The sequence below is a fragment of the Geotrypetes seraphini genome, chromosome 18, assembly GCF_902459505.1.
Source record: "Geotrypetes seraphini chromosome 18, aGeoSer1.1, whole genome shotgun sequence".
Classification (NCBI taxonomy): domain Eukaryota; kingdom Metazoa; phylum Chordata; class Amphibia; order Gymnophiona; family Dermophiidae; genus Geotrypetes; species Geotrypetes seraphini.
Window position 1 is genome coordinate 22,372,176 of NC_047101.1, and position 20,975 is coordinate 22,393,150.

The 20,975-nt window shown below is 38.1% G+C and overlaps 1 protein-coding gene across 2 annotated transcripts; it reads left to right on the top strand.

Moving 5' to 3' along the window:
• The first annotated feature begins 1,107 nt into the window (after positions 1 to 1,107).
• RBM22 (RNA binding motif protein 22) lies at positions 1,108 to 19,032 on the top strand. 2 transcript variants are annotated; one of them, XM_033927682.1, is made up of 11 exons: positions 1,108 to 1,234; positions 3,310 to 3,363; positions 4,524 to 4,553; positions 5,126 to 5,258; positions 5,718 to 5,818; positions 6,187 to 6,359; positions 9,087 to 9,287; positions 13,235 to 13,399; positions 15,595 to 15,683; positions 15,775 to 15,903; positions 17,778 to 19,032. In XM_033927682.1, exons 1-11 carry the CDS (start codon positions 1,181 to 1,183, stop codon positions 17,912 to 17,914), a joined length of 1,266 nt encoding a protein of 421 aa, XP_033783573.1. In that variant the 5' UTR covers positions 1,108 to 1,180; the 3' UTR covers positions 17,915 to 19,032. The 2 variants fall into 2 exon arrangements, with proteins under 2 accessions (XP_033783573.1, XP_033783574.1); XM_033927683.1 differs by lacking the exon at positions 1,108 to 1,234 and adding an exon at positions 1,252 to 1,369.
• The last annotated feature ends 1,943 nt before the right edge of the window (positions 19,033 to 20,975 follow it).

Sequence of the window (20,975 nt, forward strand, 5' to 3'; positions counted from 1 at the left end):
GACACCATAGAGTTAAGAGTGATTTTATTTTTTATTCCTTGCCTAATAATCCCCAAAAGCCTGTTTACTTTTTTCGGTTGCTGCCATACAATGAAATATTTTGCTCAGCGTATTGCCCATGATAACTAGATCCTTTTCCTAGGTGGTAACTCCTAATGTAGAACCTAGCATTGTATAGCTATAATTTGGGTTATTCACTATGTGCATCATTTTGTACTTGTCCACCTTGAATTTAATCTGCTGCTTAAATGCCCATCCTTCTAGTCTTGTAAGGCCTACAATTTCTTAAGATCTGCATGTCATTTAACACCTTGGAATATAATTTGGTGTCATCTGTAACTTTGATGACCTCCACTTATTCCCATTTTCCAGTTCATTTATAAATATAAAAGGTACTGGACTCGCTAGAGAAGATCCTTGGGGTACTTCACTACTTTTCTCTCACTGAGAAAATTGGTCATTTAACCCTACTGTTTATTTTTAATCTCAAATTTCCAATCCAGAATAGGACATTACCTCCTATCTTGTGGCTTTTTGTCTTCAGGAATCATTTATGAAGTAATTTGTCAAATGCTTTTTGAAAATCTAGATACATCAGTTGGCTCATCTTTGTCCATGTTTCTCGTGCCTTAAGACTTCCATTAGTTAAAGCCTTGTTGACGCTGTCCTATTAAGTCGTCTGTTTATACTGTACAGTATTTTCAGTAATTATGGTGTTTTAGTTTCAACCATTTTGTCTGGCACTGGTGTGTGCAAGGGGAAGCGGCAGGGAGGCATGCTTTGGACCTATTGGTTTACTTCTACAAAACCTATCTCCTGAAAGCAATGATTAAGATATCTGCACTGGTATTAAAGCTCTGATTGAGAAATAAGCCAACGGTTAGGGGTCCTTTTACTAAAGCGCGCTGATTTAGTGCGAGCTAAATGCTAAGGTGGCCATTATATTCTATGGGTGACAGCCTTTAGCGCACGTTAGCTTGCCTTACAACCCAAAACGGAAAACTAAAGCGCCGCTTCTCAACGCGCTTACATCATAAGCCTGCGCCAAACCACGCGGGCGGGCACAGTGCATCATGGGATGCGGGCGGAGACTCACTTCCGCTTGGCCTTTCGTTAGTTGACAGAAAGGGGGGAGGGAGTGCGCAGGCGCGAGTGGGGGGCCAGCGGCGGGGTTACCAAGATGGCGACGTCTCTGGGCTCGAACACATATAACAGACAGAACTGGGAGGATGCGGTATGGGGGGGTCTGAGCGAGGAGGTCCTGGTGGCCTCCCCGCGCAAGGGATGGCAGGCGTTGTTGTCGTTTTATGATGAGCCGCTCCGGGAGTTGTGATAAAGCCACTTCACGCGTTCCCTCTCGTTTGTCCTGGTGCTTGCTGCAGGGTTATTGGACCGGGGCTTTCCTAATGCTGTGGGGCAGCGTTCTTCAATGCAAGGCCCGGGGGGGGGGGGGGGGGCAATGGCGGCCTTGGGTGACCTCTGCGGTGGCCCTCGTCATCATTCTTTTTTTCTGCCCCGCTCTTCCTTTCAAGCCAAGCTCACAATAGATAAAGGGAAGTGGATGGAAGGAAGAGCCAAGGCATTTTTCAATAGACAAAGAATGTACAGTATTTGGGAATGTCCCCCTCATTGGGTTGCACAAAATAATAATAAAAAAAAAAAGTATGAGGATAGGCTGGATGTCATCGACATATACTGGTTAGCAATGTTGTAGCCCAGCATAAAATATCTGATGGCTTTCCTTCAGCTTATTTAGATCAATACTGGTCCTGACTTAAAAATTAACCAAGACCACTGCCATAGGGTGTTAACAGTGGGGGAAAAATTGTTAATTACCCTGCAGGCAGGAAACCTTTCATCAGTTCCTTGAGTACAGTTCCTTTCATCAGTTCCTTGTGGCCCTCCAGAATTAGGTGGTTGGGAGAGACTGGAGATAGAGCAGAAGAAAATAGGATTGCTGTAAAAAACAAAATTGTTCTATCTCTATGGTGTCTGCAGTTGAATTGAGATGGTTAACCCCGCTAATTACTAAAACACGGAGATCACAATCAAAATCTTTTAACAGTTCCATCTCTCCATATTATTAGCTCTACACGAACAACAAACTTCTCTGTCAAGCCCTGTTTTTTGGAACTCATTACCCCCGGAACTAGGGGATGAACCCATGCTAGATTGTTTCAAAGGAAAACTAAAAACATTTCTTTTTATAGATGCATTCAACCGCTAATGCACTTACCTTATGAAACATCTTTGATGGGATCTCCCTTCCTTTTTGTATTTACCTTAATCCTATCGTTCCAGTAGGTCCTGTATTTTTAATGTATGTTACTATTATGTACAACCCGCTTAGAAGACTGATAGGTGATATACAAATTTTTATTAAACTTGAAACTATTGATCCTTCTTTTAGAAGTTTTTGTAAGTGTAGTCACTAAGAACATTCACCTAAGTTCCATACTGACACAATATGGAAGTGGTGCATTTGTACCATGTTCCTGTTTTGTTTGGATGAAAGGCTGGATAAATCCAGCAGCCTTTTATTTTCTGTTATTTACTATGGTCCCCTTTTACAAATCTGATTACTGCGGCAACCCGTGGTAATTGCACAGAGGTCCACAGGGAATTAATAGGCTTCAGTGCTTTTGCCATGCGACTTTGTAAAAAGGGGTGGGGAGTATGTTAGTAATTTTGCTGCATATGTGTACAGTACTATCTTGTTACATTTGCTTTGAAAGCAACAATGTTGCAATTTCCTCTAATTTATACAGTTTGAACCCTAAATATAAATCTTGTACATGAGGCTTAAAAGCCTTAATTCTGTAAATGGTGCCTAACTTCTAAGTGCCATTGAGCGTGATTGTCAATTATCTGCTAGGTGCCATTTATAGAATTTCACCTAGCAGTGCCTAAGCAGTCTTAGGTTCTGGTAGGTGTTGAAACCTTAGGCACATTTCCATTTAGGCCAGGGTTTTCTTGACCTAAATGAATGTGCCTAAGTCAAACCACTCCCAGAATCCACCTCCAACCACACTTTCTGGTAGGCACCTCAGAGTAGAATCCTATCTCGAAGTGGTAGAGCCTACCAAGTTAGGCACTTATCAGATAATTCATTTTTTAAATTAGTTTTTAATGGCACTTTTAATTAGCACCGATTGAGCTAATTAAAATTAAGTTAGGCCCTAGACTGACTAGGCATGCTAAGCTAGCTGCCTAACTTCAGATGCTGTGTTTATAGAATTGGGCCAACGTGTTATAGCTAAGACTTAATCATTCTGTTTTTGTTCTAACTAAGACTGTGTTTTGGTGCAGGACTTTCCTATTCTGTGTCAGACGTGTCTCGGAGAAAATCCGTACATCAGAATGGTATGATCATTTTATGCTTTCATTGAATAAAACAAATCAGACAATATTGGTCTTCTATATGGAAATGAGTTGTTTGAAAGTCAAGGATGAGTAGTTTGAATAGATGTTGTATAACCTTTATCTGTAGCTTTTGTAAACCTCTGACATGAATTTTTATTGTATTATGCTAATTTGTTTTCCTTATCTGGAAAGCTGCTGATCAATGCCAGACTGATATGGTGATACTAAGATATAGACTGATGTATGTTAGAGACTATCGTACCTCTTTGTGCCAGAGGTTCGCTAGGTGCTGATTTTAGCTGGGATAGAACCAAGGACTGTAGTAGTGACATTTTAAAATAATACATTTTATATCCTCTATATCCAAGCTACCGATCCCAGGGCAAGCAATGACTTCTCCTATGTCGGTCTCAATAACAGACAATGGACTTTTCCTCCAGGACCTTGTCCAAACCGCCTCCTGTACATAGTTACCTCACTCAGCCCCTTTAACCATAGTACTATGGGATTAATGCTAGGCGGCCAAGGCAGCCATTTTGAGTGAGGAGAGGCACTAGGGTAGGAGTCCCGGTGGACTGCTTCCATCTTCCTCGTGCTCCCTCACTATCCACCAGGAAGAATCCTGGCAGGTGCTGTGGTGGATTTTGGGGGTAGTGCACTTTATTTTAGAAATGGATCGAAGGGAAGTAAGCAGAGCAAGCATGCTTATTTTGGTGCTCTTTTTTAATATGTGCCAGCTGGCCTTTTTAAAGATAGCAGTTCTCAAATTAACTCATTGCCAGAGCAAGTGTTAACAGCAGTTAAATGTCATTGTGTTTAAAAAGGCATGGAAAAGTTCCTGGAGGAAAAGCCTATAAGCTATTAAAGGAGACCTGGTGAAAGCCACTGCTTAACCCTGGGGTTAAGTAGCATGGAATCTTGCCACTTTCTGGGATTTTACCAGGTACTTGTAACCTGGACTGGCCACTGTTGGAAACAGAATAAATTAGATGAGCTCTTGGATCTGACCCTGTAGGGCAACTCTTATGTTCCTATATAAGAGCTGGGGTAAAGCTTTAATTGAATGAAACATGACAGAGCTAATGGCACCACTACTTCACTGTGACTTTGGGAAGGGAATAACGGACCACTAATCGGTAACATTTTTTTTCCCATTTCAGACAAAAGAGAAATATGGAAAAGAATGCAAGGTAAGCCCACTCACATTTGCACAGAACACGGAAATGTTGCCTTTGGCTAACCACTGGTTAGTAGGTCTGCTTTTAGGGGTTTCAGATTTGAGGCATAAGCAGTGCAGGGGCACCAGTGGCACTACTATCGCAAGAAGTTACCAGTAATGCTTTATATTATAGTGGAAAAATGATTGAGCCTATTAGAAAAACTGAAGCCTCCATTTACAGTTCTTATCCTCCTCCTTTTTCTTCCTAGTGGAGTTAGGGCTAAAAACTTTTCCTATAATTGGTTGTGGAACAAAAACTTAATGCTTCCATTTGTAATTGCCTGGATGGGGACAGTTTTCTTGCACACTAGTATTTGGGAAGCTTTCAAACTGATTTATTTAAAAATAGACGACTGGAAGAGAATGCCCTGAAACGTTCTGTATATTACTTTTGTTTTTTGTAACAATTAGAAAATGACCAAAACTAAAGGTCAGAGTACAGAGAGAACATATAATTGAATTTTTTAAAATCAAATCTTAAATTGCTGTGTGAATGGAATTCTGTGCTACTTTGTAACTTTTTTTCCCTTATTTTCCCATTAGATCTGCGCTCGACCTTTTACTGTGTTTCGTTGGTGTCCTGGTGTTCGTATGCGCTTTAAGAAGACTGAAGTATGTCAGACATGTAGTAAGCTGAAGAATGTGTGCCAGACCTGCTTACTAGATCTAGAATATGGTGGGTACTTTGGCTTTCTCATTCGTTTTGCCCCTTATTCTGGTGGCTCAGAATGGAAGGAAAGAGATGATTCTTTCCATGCCTCTGAAAATATATACCACATTCCTCTCCGGAGAGCACAGAAGTCAAATGAGAGCAGTTCAGAGAATAAAGTGATGGTAACTGAGGTAAAAATTCACCTGTCCAGTATCTCCAGTTGTCCCCTCTTATATAACTTGAAGTCCAGTAATCTGAAGTTTAAGGATGAGTGAGTTAGAACAATGCTGCATTATTCTAAAAACTCTCTTAGACTAAAATGGATGCATCTGCAGTATGCCCTGGTTTAATGTTTGCATCCATCTGCTTCATGTGTTAAGTTACACTAACAAATATGGATTCACAACCATTGATAAAAAGAAACCACCTAACTTTTTTTTTCTGCTCCATATCTTCTCATTTTATGTTTATCTGTGTATTTAGGTTTACCTATTCAAGTCAGGGACGCTGGTCTCTCCTTGAAAGATGACATACCAAAATCAGATGTCAACAAAGAATATTACACCCAGAATATGGAGCGAGAGGTAGAAATACAAACACATTCTCATTCCTTTTCTTAAAACATGTTGTGATGGTATAATATCCTTGTTTGCAAGATGTAGCCTAATGATTACTATACAGTAGTGGTCTGAGAGTCAGGAGAAATGGATTCGATTCCCACTGCACTCTGGGCCAGTCACTTAATTCTTTGTTGCCCCAGGTACAAAATAAGTACTTATATATAATATGTAAACTGTTTTCATTGTGACCACAGAACTTGGTCAGTATATAAATCCCATCCCTTTTCCCCTTAATAATAAAAAAAGATTTTGCTCATCATTCACATCACCTCATAATTATTGTGCTATTAACATATCCTTCAATGAATCAATTTTATCTTATTTTTGTTTAGATTCAGAACTCGGATGGGACAAGACCAGTGGGGACTCTTGGAAAAGCCACCTCTAGTAGTGATATGCTTCTTAAACTGGCTCGGACCACTCCATATTACAAACGCAACCGACCTCACATCTGCTCTTTCTGGGTGAAAGGGGAGTGTAAGAGAGGAGAGGAATGTCCCTATAGGTAAGATAGCATTTTTCCTGCCTTGGTGTTTCTGTTTTCATATTGTATCATTGTCACGTAAATGTTTCAAAAGCAAGGAAATGGAATTAACTTCATCCTAATCTGAATTTACTTCCCTGTCATGAGTGTATCTTCAACTGAGGCAACCCTCTGATGCAGACTACCATTAAAGATAATTCTGGAAAATGGAACTTTATTGACAGGGACCCTTGCCGCTTTGTCATCTCTACAGAATTACTACTATTAATTATTTCTATATCGCCACTAGACATACGCAGCACGGTACAGTCTAAACAGACAAACAGGATGTCATGGATACAGTTAAGGGAAATGGTTAATCTGCTGGTTGGGTTGGTGGGCAGAGGGGAGTAAGGGTTATGGATTGAAGCCTATTTCAAAAAGGTGGGTTTTCAGTCTACTTTTAAACAAGGTAAGGGGGGCTTGGTGGACAAACTCGAGTAATTTAAACCAGAGTTTTGCTCGTTTTCAGAAACACATCACAGGATCAAATAGGAAAAGGAATGTGAAATAAAATTCTTGTTCAAATAGTTTATTTTGGATAATTAGCAAACATGCAAGGATACCATATAATTCTATTTAAAAGTATTTTTAAAGTCTTTCTTGCAAAGCATGTTTAGATCACTGTTTAAAAAGATATAAATTATGGGATTTAGCTGTTACTATTTTTAAGTTTTGTTTGATACCTACTAATCTATAACTTATACTGACCATGATTAGTTTTGTTTTGAAATACTTATCAAGGCTTGATTAGGTTTTTGTCCTGTCCAGCTTGTTTTATTATGCTAGTTCTTGAGGTCTTATGCATTTTATTCTCAGATTGTGTTATAGGCAGAATACAAATTGAATAGATACAGTGAAAATGGTAAAAAAAAAATTTTTTAATAGATTTTAAACCCACATTATTAAATAGCAGAGCAAGTGATAATAAAATCATATGACACACTATTAACATCCATAAAATTAAATCAATTTAAATCAGATTGTATAAAAATAGCTATAGGGAGGGAGTATAGCAGTTCTTCTCCCCACTTCCAACCCAATATTTTCAGTTCTGTCAGTGCTAATAATTCAGTTAGAAATGCTTGGATCTGACAACATAATCTTCCTTCTCGACTTCCTTGAGATTGTTCCCCTAATTTAGTGTACCCTCTAGCAAAGTGTTTCTCAAGTCGGTCCTGGAGCACCCCCTTGCCAGTAAGGTTTTCAAGATATCCACAATGAATATGCATGAAAGAAATTTGCATATAATGGAGACAGTGTATGCAAATCAAGTTTATGCAAATTCAATGCCTCAGAGTTTCTTGTGGAACCCTGTGTCACTTGGCTGTAAATCTGTCATCGCATGATCCCCAGCCAATCTGGGGTGAAGAATTGAGGGGACTGAGCATGGTGGTGCACAGACAGAGCAATCTCATTTGGCCAAGAGCCTGGAATTGTAGCTAGTCCTGTTTTTCTGATGTTCAGAATGATTGGGGTTGCTATGATGCCCCTTGTCTTTGGCCTTTGCTGCTTGTTCAAGCCATGCAAGTTAAAGCAAGAAATAGAGCCAGTAGATATCCCTGTAAATGTAAGATTCTTTTGGATCAAAAATCCTATATATTTTTTGAGCCCTCTCAATTACCATTTTTTCTTGAAGGAAAGGGAATAACAATATCCAACACCTCTAAAGAAAATTAGGATACCCTTAAATAGTTTGAAGATGTAACACTACCAAATTTCCTAAGTGTTATTTTATTTTATATTTTCTTATAATTAATCTCTCTAATATGTGAATTGTCTCTCCCAGAATGTAGACTAAATAGATTGAGTATTGTTAATTATGTATGGCAAGGTGATCCATGTAGAAATGTGGAAGATTTTATTAATAAAGAATAAAAAAAGAAATAGATTTTATTAATAAAGAATAAAAAAAGAAATAGAGCCAGTGATAGAGAATAATTTATAGGAAAGGACCTACATGGCCTTGGGACAAATATATATGGTGAGTGGGCAGCAAAACTCATGATATCCCAAACTATCCAATAGTTTTCAAAATAGGTTATATTTAGAACATATTATTTTGTGAAATTCTATGTAAGATGACAAATGTTAGGCTGATCAAAACTAGGGAAAAAATGGTACCTTAACTTCCCACGCTAAATTATTAGAGCTCTCCATAAAGGAATCGTAAAGAATAAGCAGGGCTGTGTTCTTCAAAACAAAACCAATAATCTTTATGTTCTGACTAAGATTCTTCTTATACAAAACAATATAGCTATAAAAGTAGTTTTAATTATAAATAACGCTTTATTGTTACAGTGATATTGTTTGTATAAAAAAAATTTCAGAACATTGTTTTGAGGAACACAGCCCTGCTTTTTTCCTACCTGCTTTTTTAGAGAAATGTTATCTGAACCAGATGTGATCAAGAATTTATATTTCTTATAATGGCACCTTCAGAAACATTGGTGGTTTTTGAACTATAAAATAAATGGCAGCAATAGAGTATCTTCACGTTGATGCTCTTAAAAAGAACAGCTCTTCTATATTATAGAGAATTCCCATTACTTCATGTATTTTCATCTCCAAAGAAACCAACCTTTCCCCCTGAAAAACCCACTGCACCTGCGATGTATTGACAAGCATACTATGCATTCTACCAGGGATCCCAAAAAGGGGTCCAAGTGCTCCCAATTATTCTACATGTTATCTGCTGTATATTTGCAGACATGAGAAGCCAACAGATCCCGATGACCCCTTGGCAGATCAGAACATTAAGGATCGCTACTACGGTATCAATGATCCTGTGGCAGATAAGCTTTTGAAGCGGGCATCTACCATGCCTCGCCTTGACCCTCCTGATGATAAGGCTATAACTACGTTATATGTTGGTGGACTAGGAGATACCATCAGTGAGACAGAGCTTAGGTGGGTACCTCTATCTGTTATCTTTAATTTCATTCTAGAGTTGTATGATGTAAAAATCACACTGAGAAGACCAAAAAGGTTCTTATCTGTTGTCTTCTTGGAGTCATTAATACATGCTATGGTGCTTGTGACCTGGTTGCATTTCATAACCAGTTTTTATTAAGTTCAGCTAATGCCACAGTTCAGCAATCTTAAGGGGGTTACAATAAAACAATTAGATGACTTCCTCATTGTTTTCATTTCATATTAATGTTTTTAAATCTGCATTATCTTCAGTGTATGTAAAACCTATTAGATATTGTAAAATACTTAAGGGGAAATCCTAAAACCGGTGCCTAAACTTAGGCGCTGGTAGGCGCCCTACTGGCACCTAAGTTAATTGAAGAATGCCGTTAGAAACAACGAAAAATGGCACAGTAGAAGCACATTCCGGCACCAGAAATGTAGACCCGGAAAACCCTGGCTTACATTTCCGGTGCCTATCTTTTACTTAAGCACAATTCTGAAACCGGCACCAGTCCTTGATTGATACACTATAAGCAGCCGTTGATATTGGTGCCGGTTACAAAAACCAGCAGTTAGTCAAAATCTTGTCAGTTCTCCTTTTCCCTTTTTCAGTGAAAATATATCTCCATATCTCGTTCGCTTCATTACATATCTAGATTTTTTAAATACTGTTGAATTTTCTTTAATTCTGAACATAAAAACCAACTTAACATGCTAGGCATGGATGGGCAGATTGGAGAGGCCATGTGGTCTTTATCTGCCTTCATTTTTCAATGGTTTTTTTCCCTCATCATCCCTACAGATCAGTCCAGATGTAGATATACACTTGATTCTTCTAGTAGATACAGACTTGAGAATTACTGGCTTGTGACATCACTTTACAAATATCCTGTGCAACCCTCTGCCAGCCAGTATTTTCTCAGGGCATAGAAGGGGGCAGATGATGTAGAAAGGTTCTCCCCAGAATTTATCATATTAATATAACATACATTTGCATGAAGAGGGGCTTGACACCCATAGAGTACAAAAGAGTGGTCCAGGGTCTTCCTCTAAAGCCAAGGCAATGAAGAGGCCAAGGTCAACTTTAGAGAGGATGATTTGGAGGACATAGCTTCTGTGACTTTGATCTGGATGAGACTCGGAAGGAATTTATTGATGAAGAGGTTTCGCTGTGAAAGGAAGTGTTCTAATATGAATCGTCCCACTGGTAAGAATTGTCTTCTCTGATATCCCAGGTTCTTTCAGTCCTCAGAACTTCAGAGGAATGCCCAATAGACAACAGTAGAGGATTCCCTGTTGGAGGTGATCAAGAAACTTAAGGCATTCCCCATGCATAGGAATATAAACCACTTTGGAAGATCCACAAGGTTGACTGATGGAGGTCCTGCTGAAACAGGCTTTGAGATAATGGCCTTGGTACTATAGGCCTTGGTACTATATGTGGAAGCTAAGTGGCCCGAGCATATTTGTTGGGCAGAACAATTGCTAGAGGGCTCTGAAGTTGATCAGTTGGAGATGGGATCTGCCTTTCTTGCAGATAATGCTCTATGACCATATCTGAGTATGACTTTGGTGGCTATGTAACAGTATTCATGGCTTAGAATTAGTCTGCATTTATTATGTTAAAGGTCTGGCCTAATAAGCTTCTCTTCTAGTTGAGACTATTTGGTGAGGATCTAGAGAAGTTGATTAAGAGTTTGGGGGACACAGGTCTCCAGACTTATTGAGAATCATCCTAGGCCATCCAGTTGTTTCCCCAAACACTCTTCCCTCTTCTAAATTTCATTCCTTGAGTCCCTCCAGACCAGTCAGAACCCACACAGATTGTTATTGAAGTGATACACATGGAGAGATGGCAGAGTTTGGTGTTCTCCTTTCCATCTTTCATACTCTTCTGGATGATTTAAGTTAATTATTTCTGAGGGGTTTTTATTTTTGTTATTCTTTGTTCATGAGGGGGAAGTTACTTTGTTACTGCTTTAAGTAAATATAGGTAGGCAGATGACTGCACAGGAGTTCATAAACTCACACATCAGTACCAGTTTGGAGGGACTCAAGGAAAGAAAATTAAAGGTGTCTCTATTCATAACTTTTATTTAATTAGGTATAAAGTGCTGCTTCTTTAGCATCCCTCCAGACCGGCACAGAAACAGATGTTCCACAGCCACCCCGTTCAGTCTCCTGCTAAGGTTGCCTCTATCTGGCCCCCTCAGCCATCGTTCCAGCAGTCGTGGGTGTCTTGGGATGAGGTTTATATTTCTGGCAGATCCGTTTCCTCTGGATGGGGATGTGGATCTTGGGGAAGATTTTCCAGATCTTTAGGGGGGGCTAATGTTTTGGATAGATAGAACAGGGTGGCTGTGGACCATCTGTTTATGTGCCAGTCTGCAGGGACTAAAAGAAAGAGAATTAGCAGGTAAGGACCTTATTTCTCCTTTCAGAAAAGTTACAGAATGTATTGCACCTTTTTGGAATTTTATTGTAAGTTTCCAAGTTTATAAAAAATTTGATAAAACGCTAATCATAAATTCTAAGCGTTTTACAATAAAAAAAATTAAAAAGGGGTCCAGTTAACAAACTTTTAATGACATAACATTACTTACATGGAACAATAGGGTGGAGGGGAGAAATACAATTTAAAAGAAAGAGAGAACAATTAAGGATAATAACTTAGGGAAAGGGAAAAAATAAATTTTGAATAGAAAATGAATTTTTATATTGAAAATGAACTAGAAAAGTCCCATAGACCAAATAACAATCATATGCGTCTTTAAATAAGCTTTTAAGGCCTCCCTTGAATTTATCTAAATTCTGTTCAGACCTTAAATATGATGGTAACGAATTCCATATTGTTGGGGCTATCGTTGCAAAAGAAGAAGCCCTATGGGTACTAATAATTTTTATGGATGGGACATGAAGAAGATGCTGTGAAGCGGATCTTAGTGTTCTCGGAGGATCATATGGAATCATATATGTATGGATAAAAGTGGGTTCCTTGGTTTCCATGGTTTTGAAAGTGATTAAAGCAATTAAACTGTACGGTGTCTGCATCTATGAGACAAACTTGGTTTTTTCTGTTACATAGAGCGTTATGGACCCCTGTTAGGTTGCAAAAATTAGATAGTTCTTTGTCTAATAGATGCTGGCATTGTCATCTAGAAATAGGAACTTTAGATCATTTATTGTTTCATTGCCCATATATTATGAATTTTTGGAAATCAATTTGGGACCAAATTAATAATTTATTAGATAACCCAGTGGCATTATCTTATAATACTGTGATATTTGGTATGGAAATGAGAGCAAAAAGTCAGATTTCTGCTAACAACAATAAATTATTACTAATAATGACTGGGGTTGCCATTCAGCAAATTACATATAATTGGAAGGATTGGAAAAGATTAAATTATAACTTTTGGTGGAATTCTTTATGCCATATCTATAAAATGGAAAGATTTATTGCTTTACAAAGGGGATACTTTAAGAAGTTTCAGGATGTGTGGAAACCATTAACAAAATATTGTAAGGATTAGGTAAAATTATTTCCCTTTTAATTATCAGTTCAGGATATAGGGAGGGGGGTATTTTTCTTATTACATATATTATATAATAATGGAAGATATGGATGGGAGGGATGAGAAAGGGGAAGGGATAAAATTTATATAATGTACCAATGATTGTTTATAAGTGATATATTTATTGTTACTGTGAATGAATATATTTAACACTTAATGTAATTTTGAAAATTAATAAAGAATATAAAAAAAAAAGCAATTAAACTGAAAAACAAAGAATGAAGTTTAAAAAAATGCCTACTTTGATATCTCCTCCAGAGACGTATTCAGGTTGATTGGTTTTTTTTGGTTTTGTTTTTTACATCAGTGCTTTGAAGGGGTTAAATCTGTTTGACTGGCATTTTGACTTCACTTTTTGCCATGCAGGAACCATTTTTACCAGTTTGGCGAGATCCGGACTATAACCGTTGTGCAAAGGCAGCAGTGTGCATTCATTCAGTTTGCAACAAGGCAGGCAGCAGAAGTTGCGGCAGAGAAATCCTTTAACAAGCTGATTGTTAATGGGCGAAGGCTCAACGTTAAGTGGGGAAGGTAAGTTGCAGATGATGAGTAGTCATTGTTATCCTCTTTTTTTTTTTTTTTCTTTAGCTCCCTTTTTTATTTTTGCTTCTAAACTCTCTGAATCAAGAACATTACATAACATTAACAGAAAATGAGGTCATATTTAGAAGGAAAGAAGGCAGAAATAAAATCCAAAATAAGAGCTACATTTATTTAGTTTAAAAATTTCTATACCGTCTAAAATTAAACGGTTTCCATAATTTACATACAAAATTTTAAAATAAACAATCCTCAGAAATCATGTCTACAAAACAATACCATGAATAATTCATCAACTCTGCCAGAGAGGAAAATTATTGGCTAGAGAAAGGCATTGACAAATAACTGCATCTTAAGTCATTTTCTGAACATGCCCTTTTCACGGCAATTTCATATCTGACCCACCAGGGAGTTCCATATCTTAACTCCTGCACAGCAAAAAGTCATTTTACCAGTCTCAACAAGCCTTGGATTCACAGTCGTCTTCAGTAAAGCTAGATTCTCAGAGCGCAATGATCTTTTTGGTATATAGCTAAGTATATTATTTTTAAACAATTCTGGAATGTTTCCATACAAGAATTGATGGCAAATCATTACTGCTTTATACTGTACTCTGAAGGCGACTGGTAGCCAATGCAGTTTTTGAAGATGTGTCAATGTGATCATATTTAGACAATCCCATTATCAATCTTGCTGCTGCGTTTTGTATAACCTGCAATGTTCTACATCTTGCTTTTGTTATGCCAAGGTACAGGGCATTGCATAATCGAGTCTCGACAAAAACAATAGCTTGGACTACAGTACGGAAATCATATGACGCAAAGTTGAATGGATTGCATCTTTTGAAATGATGACTTTATGCTTTGCACAACCTTTTTCTGTCTTACTTTAATTTTAAGGTATCCAGCCTTTTTGACAGAAGGAAGAGGTTCCTTTCCCCTGCCCTTAAGCTAATGCTGCGCTCTTTTCAAAACAACAAAATCCAAATAGTACCAAAAAGATCCACAAAGGAAATGTAGAGCAAAACAGCAAAAAGATTGTGGAACAGAAGATGTGGCTATACCAGTTTTTTTTAGTTTAATAAGCGTCCAAATAACTTAAAAACAATAATCTTAAAAAGAATCCACAAGGGGTGTATACAGTCACAAGTGACCCACAGGATAGAAATCAAATAATGTATAAAATAAAAATGACCCAACATGTTTTGGCAAAATAAAAATGCCTTCTTCAGGGGTCTTATAGGGCCCTAAAAGATGGAACGAGAAAAGATTTAGAAAAAATATATTTATTTAAAATAACCAAGAATAAGTGGTGGTGCACCTGTAATAAAAATGAATGTGTGAATGATGAAATATTACTGTGTGAGGTGAAATGAGATGATGAAAAGACAATGATGGTAAAGCTGGACAAATGGTGGTAATTAATCCACAAAAAGAAGATGCCATAATGGAAACACCTAAAAGAGGTGAAACACGATGTTAACATTGTGGAAAATCTTCAGTGAAAATGATCCACAGAAGATAAACTAGTGAAGAGAGGGGTGAACTAAATAATGAGGCCCTATAACATTTTTCACTGAGGATTTTCCATGACGTTGACATGTTTCACCTCTTTTAGAGTTTTTCCATTACCACACCTTCTTTTTGTGGATTAAATTACCACCATTTGTCCTGCTTTACCATCATTGTCTTTTCATCGTTTCATTTCACCTCTCACAGTAATTCATCATTCACACATTCATTTTTATTACATGTGCGCCACCACTTATTCTTGGTTATTATGTTTTTTTCTAAATCTTTTTCTCTCTCCATCTTTTAGGACCCTATAAGACCCCCGAGGAAGGCATTTTTATTTTGTCAAAACATGGGCCATGTTGAGTCATTTGTATTTTATACATTATTTGGTTTTTATCTTGTGGGTCACTTTGAGAATTTTTATTAAGCTTATTGTGTTTATTTGTGTGCTCTTTTCAGCCGCAGGCTTCAGTCATGTAAATCATCCTTGCATTGCCTGTCTTTTCTACTCTTTCCTTCTGTCACCAGTACCCTTGTTACTTAGGTTGAGGGCCAGATAGCAGTTTCTGGTACGCTGGACCCTAGCCCATAGGTCTTAGGTTGTTGAACCCTGCTCTAGAGAGGTTTAGTTGTTGGTGGCCAAAGAATTTGATTTTACCATTTTGGTTTCAGGTCTCAGGCAGCTAGAGGAAAAGAGAAAGAAAGAGAAGGCATAATTGATTCTGGTATAAAACTAGAACCTGTCCCTGGTCTACCAGGAGGTAAGAAAATACTTCACATCTATTCTCAAAACATGTTTTTTAAACACTGTAAAAATAATGCTTCATTTCCTCTTTTTCTTCACATCTGCAGCTTTGCCCCCACCTCCAACAACAGAAGAGGAATCGTCTTCCAACTACTTTAACCTGGCACCGAGTGGCCCTTCAGCTATAGTTAATATTGCATTACCACCACCACCTGGGATTGTTCCTCCCCCTCCAGGTAACTTTTTTTAATGCTTTTAACAAAAGAAGGAGGGTCAAATCTTTGGCCTAGTTGTGCCACATTCTCAAAGAATTCAAATGCTGTTCTAGTCGTATGTCAAACAGTTGCTTCAGCACTTGCGTTCTGCTCAGGATGGGAGGAAAACTGACAGTTTGGACTTGGCGGTCTTCTTTTTCAGTAGTAGCTCAAGCTGAGTTTCATTCAAGGATGGTAGGTATTTTCCTGTCTTCTGCTTGCAATCTAAGAAGTAAAATTCAGTTGGGACAGTCAATTTTTTTTTCCTGGATATTCAATGCTGGGCCTCATCTCAGCTCTTGCATTGAATATTCAGGTATGTGTGGCTGGCTGACTCTTAACCAATCAAATGCCAATATTCAGCCTCAATTGGTTAAGAACTTAGGAATTGCCAATCAGCTGGTGGCTCTGCATGGGCAAGGGTGAAAGAAGGTTGCTCCTGCCGTGGTTCACTGCTGGACCACCAGGGATACTAAAGATATGCAGGGGAGACGAGGGGAGGTAAAAATTCTTACAATCAGCTGGGACAGGAGGCGGGAGGAATCCCTCCTGTCCCGGCCTCCGCTGGACCACCAGGTCTCAAGGCAGGCCTGGCAACAGGTTCGGGAGGGGGGTTGGGGGGGTGAGACCCAAATATAAACCGAGATCCCCCATTTTTGGGCTATTTTTTTGGCCTAAAAATCTCAGTTTATATTAAAGTATATATGGTGTTCCATGCATCTATACCACCCTTTTCTGTAAAGAAGTATTTTCTTATTTTATTCTTGAGCCCATCACCTCTTAACTTTATTTATTTTTGATATATTGTCTATCAAAACAAATGTCTAAACAGTGTACAGTACAATGAGATTTTAAAAAAGTGAATAAAAGCAATATCTTATCAAATATTAAAAATGCTAGACGAGTTCACATTGACATATATAGAACAAAAGGGAAATAGGAGAGGGGAAGTGTATCCTTTGCCCTCTACTTTTGGAGTTTTCCTTCATTTGAAAAAAGACTCACCTCTTGTACATTAACACCACAAAGTTGTTTAAATGTCTCTTATATCCCCTCTCTCCCATCTTTCTTCGAGAGTATACATGTTAAGTTCTCTAAGTCTGCCCCATACTATTTATGACAAAGGTCAATAACCAATTTTGTAGCAGCCATCTGGACCTACTCCATCCTATTTATATCTTTTTGAAGGTATGGTCTCCAAAATTGCACACAGTATTCCAAATGGGGCCTCACCAGAGACCTACAACGGCATGTTAATTACACAAGATTGAGTTTGTTTGGAAATAAAAAAAATGAAAGGGGACAACTTGTGGTATCACAAGCTGCATTCTAAGATAGACAGATTCTGGCATGTCCAATAATGAATCTGTTCAACTGATTTTGGAGGAGAGTAGTGGTTGCATGTTCTCTCAATCAGCTGGAGCCTATTTAGCGAGCACATTGAAGGCAGAATCTGGCCTTTAGAGCTTACAACCCCACACTGAGAATACTCTCCACTACTTAATTAATATTTATCTTGTAATTTAAACACAATTATTTGGTTAATGGTTACAGCCCTCCTACCCACGCTGTATTTTTGTGGCATTAAATAATAGTGCTTGTAGTTTGATGCCAGGGGTTGTGAGCAATCTGCCTTCTTATTCCTCAGCGGTTTTCTCTAGTAGCTGTCCTCGATTTGTATAGTACAATTTCATGTCTTCTGGCTTTGTTGCTTTTCTTTTTCTGATATGTTCATGACTTCTGAACTGACTGGTGGTTTAAAGCTGATCTATCATTGTTTTGTTTGCGGGGAAAGCAGCGAAAATATACATAAAAGGACTTGGACTTTCTTAATGTCCCTCTACTCCTCTTTGCAGGTTTTGGACCACACTTATTCCATCCGATGGGCTCTCATCCACCCCCTCCCTTTTTAAGAGCTCCAGGCCCTATTCACTATCCCTCTCAAGATCCACAAAGGATGGGTGCTCATGCTGGCAAACATGGAAGTGCCTAATACTACTGTTGGTTTGTTTTTTTTTTTTGAACAATTGCTGTGGTCGCCAAGCTACAGAAGGACAGGATAGAGCCAAGAGCCTGGTTTCCTGGAGGCTGCACAAGAACAGGAGCAACCATGGGCCATCTTTAGCTGTAGTTTTCTTTTAATGGGTTTTTTTTTGTATTCTGTCTCTCCTCATGTTGAGAATGAAATAAGTGGTTCGCTGCTGAACGAAGGAACCAAATGGTATTACAATTCCATTTGATTTTACATTAAAGTATGTTTTCTTAAAATCTTTAAACCCTTGACCAATGGCAGTATAAACAGTTTTGTTCTAAACTGAACTTTTAATGTAAAAGTCAACAGTACTGCCAATGTATTCTATCACCAGTGTGTCAAAAATACGTGACTGGAAACGACGGCATGGGCTGTTCGAGAAAGGTGTTCTTTGCTAGCCTTAGTTCTTGAATGCAGTTTCCTGTTTGGCCCTGCACTGATAGCATACTACCATGATTTCAGCTTCCTTTGTCACCAGAAAAGCCCGTAAGGTTCCAAGTATTCCGGTGTCAAGACTATGGCACCCTTCTATATATCATGCGTATTCTGAAGGTTGAGAAGGTGATAGTGCTTGTTTAAAATTCATGTTCTAAAATGAAACAAACTTTGCTGTTTCAGTGGAATATTTTTGAATTTTTTTAAAGTAAAAACCCTAGAATTTTCCAATATTTTACCTAACTGGTCCTTTAATTTTCCCTATGTCTTTACATGTAACTCTTCCATGGATTTGGGCTTTTGGTTTTGAACTATAAATATTTTGCTTAGAAAGGAAGCTGTTAGTTTTATTTTGGTTTTGCTTTCTGATCCTTTGTAACATTTCTAGATTTGTCTCATGTTATATTGTAGGCATTCATATTATCTGATCCAAAGTTATAGTCGCTGCCTTTTCCTTTTTAACAGTCCTAGAATTGCATTTTTCATTAATTGCTCTTCAGATTTCATAACCGTGGGAAATCATCCCATGTCATTCTTTAGCGTCTATTTCAACCTCAGTCCTTCTACACCAGCATTCTTCAATGCAAGGCCTGAGGGTCTGTGACTGGGCCCATTCATACTCTGATTCTTATTTGAGCCAAGTATAGGATAATCAAGCCATTGTGACATCACTGATGAGATTTGCTCTTAGGCATTGGTGGAATGAGGCATTATGACATCACAATTTCTGCTCTAGATTCCACAGACTGTCATTCTTTAGTGTCTATATCAACCTCAGTCCTTCTACAGCAGCATTTTTCAATGCAAGGCTTGAGGGTCATTGGCTGAGCCCATTCATACTCTGATTCTTCCCTCTCTCCTTAAAGAATGACACGGGGATGGTTTCCCATGGTTAACCAGAGGGACAAATTCTGTCCCTGTGTCAGTGTCTAATGACTTGTTCCTGCTCAGTAGTGTGACATACATACACAGTACCTAGAATATGAAAACCATTAAGAACTGTTGGGACCCACATAGCCTGTCGGTGGCTATACCATAGACTTCTTAATAGATCTGCCTACTACTCACTCCGTATATCCGGTTACCAGAGGTTGCTAAGCTAATGTCTTTGGTTAAGAATTGAAAAAATATTCATTCATTGTAATGTTATGTATGAAAAAAAACTTTTGGGCAGTTAATAGCCTAGAATTCAAGCAAAATATGGTTAAATGTTATGAGGGTACGCCACAATTTCCTTCATGTGCAAACCTCTTGGATTAAATCATTAGATAACTATAGTTTTTTTTTTATATTGATCTTTGGTTTATTAACACCATAAGAATAAAACAAATCTTAAGGATGCCAGTGTCGTGTTGATAAGTGTACAAAAATCATACACCATACAGATGTTGTAATCTTTGTCACAGTATCTTGTGATCCAGTTAAGTGTTTTTATCATTGTTTTTCTGTGGATGTTTACAAATTATATTACCTTTCTAAACATGGTCTTAGACATGTGAAGTTCCAAGTCCTAAGGACTGCTCTCATGGGCTAATTCAAGTTTTATTTAAGTTTTTATAAAATTGCTCAATCAGATTTCCAAGCGATATACAGAAATCAAATCATTACAAAGGAATAGGACATACCAACATTGGTAGCAAATGTTTTCCTGATTATCTTCTAATATTTGTACCTTAATCTCTACTAGAGGACTCAAAACTGACAGGAATCAAGGCAGATGCCCAGCAGATGTATTTGAGTCCTCTAGTAGAGATTAAGATACAAATATTAGATGATAACCAGGAAAACCAAGCTGACACAGCACATTTGCTCCCTTTTTCTATAAAGGAGGGGTCATGAGTTTGATATACTGCCTTTCTATAGGTACATCCAAAGCAGTTTGCATATATAGTGTATTCAGGCACTATTCTTCCTCTAGCAGGCTTACAATCTAGCCTTGTACCTAGGACAGCGAAGGGTTAAGTAACTTGCCCAGGGTCACAAGGAGTTGCGTTGGGATTCAAACCCAGTTCCCCATGTTCTTAGCCCACTGCACTAACCATTAGGATACCTTTTTCCCTACTCCTTCAAAAATGCCATCCAAAAGTTTGTCATGCCTTCTAACATAATCAAAACAAAAAGCACCCAAGACAAGATGCAAGTTTATAGCAAATATAGGTTTATTCATATTTCTCGGTGGAAACCTGGTTTTTTAGCATCATTATTGAAAAAGGAAGCGGCAGGAACTTGAGATTCTATGAAAGTTAAACAGTGGTCTGTATTTTAGTACAATGTACAACATACTCAGAATATGAATAGATACTAAGAATATCATTGAATAAATAACTTGGATAAAAAAGAGAGAGTTTGATAATTTAACAAAAAGATGTGAACCCTTCATTCAGGGACTGGTGGCACCTCCTTGAGTAGCACAACCTAAGTAAATATTTTGTGGACCAGTTTGTCTCCCATGTCATTCTTGAGGAAATCTGGCCCATTCTTTTAATATGATTGTTTTGGCTCTGATATTTGAGGTCTTCCTTGCCTGATCTGCTCACTTAAGAACATAAGAATTGCTGCTGCTGGGTCAGACCAGTGGTCCATCACA

Coding starts and splice junctions, on each gene's coding strand:
- RBM22 (XM_033927682.1), top strand. CDS start 1,181: ATGGCGACGTCTCTGGGCTCGAACACATATAACAGACAGAACTGGGAG. Junction 5,819..6,186: donor CCCAGAATATGGAGCGAGAG/GTAGAAATACAA, acceptor ATTTTTGTTTAG/ATTCAGAACTCGGATGGGAC. Junction 15,684..15,774: donor TGTCCCTGGTCTACCAGGAG/GTAAGAAAATAC, acceptor TCACATCTGCAG/CTTTGCCCCCACCTCCAACA.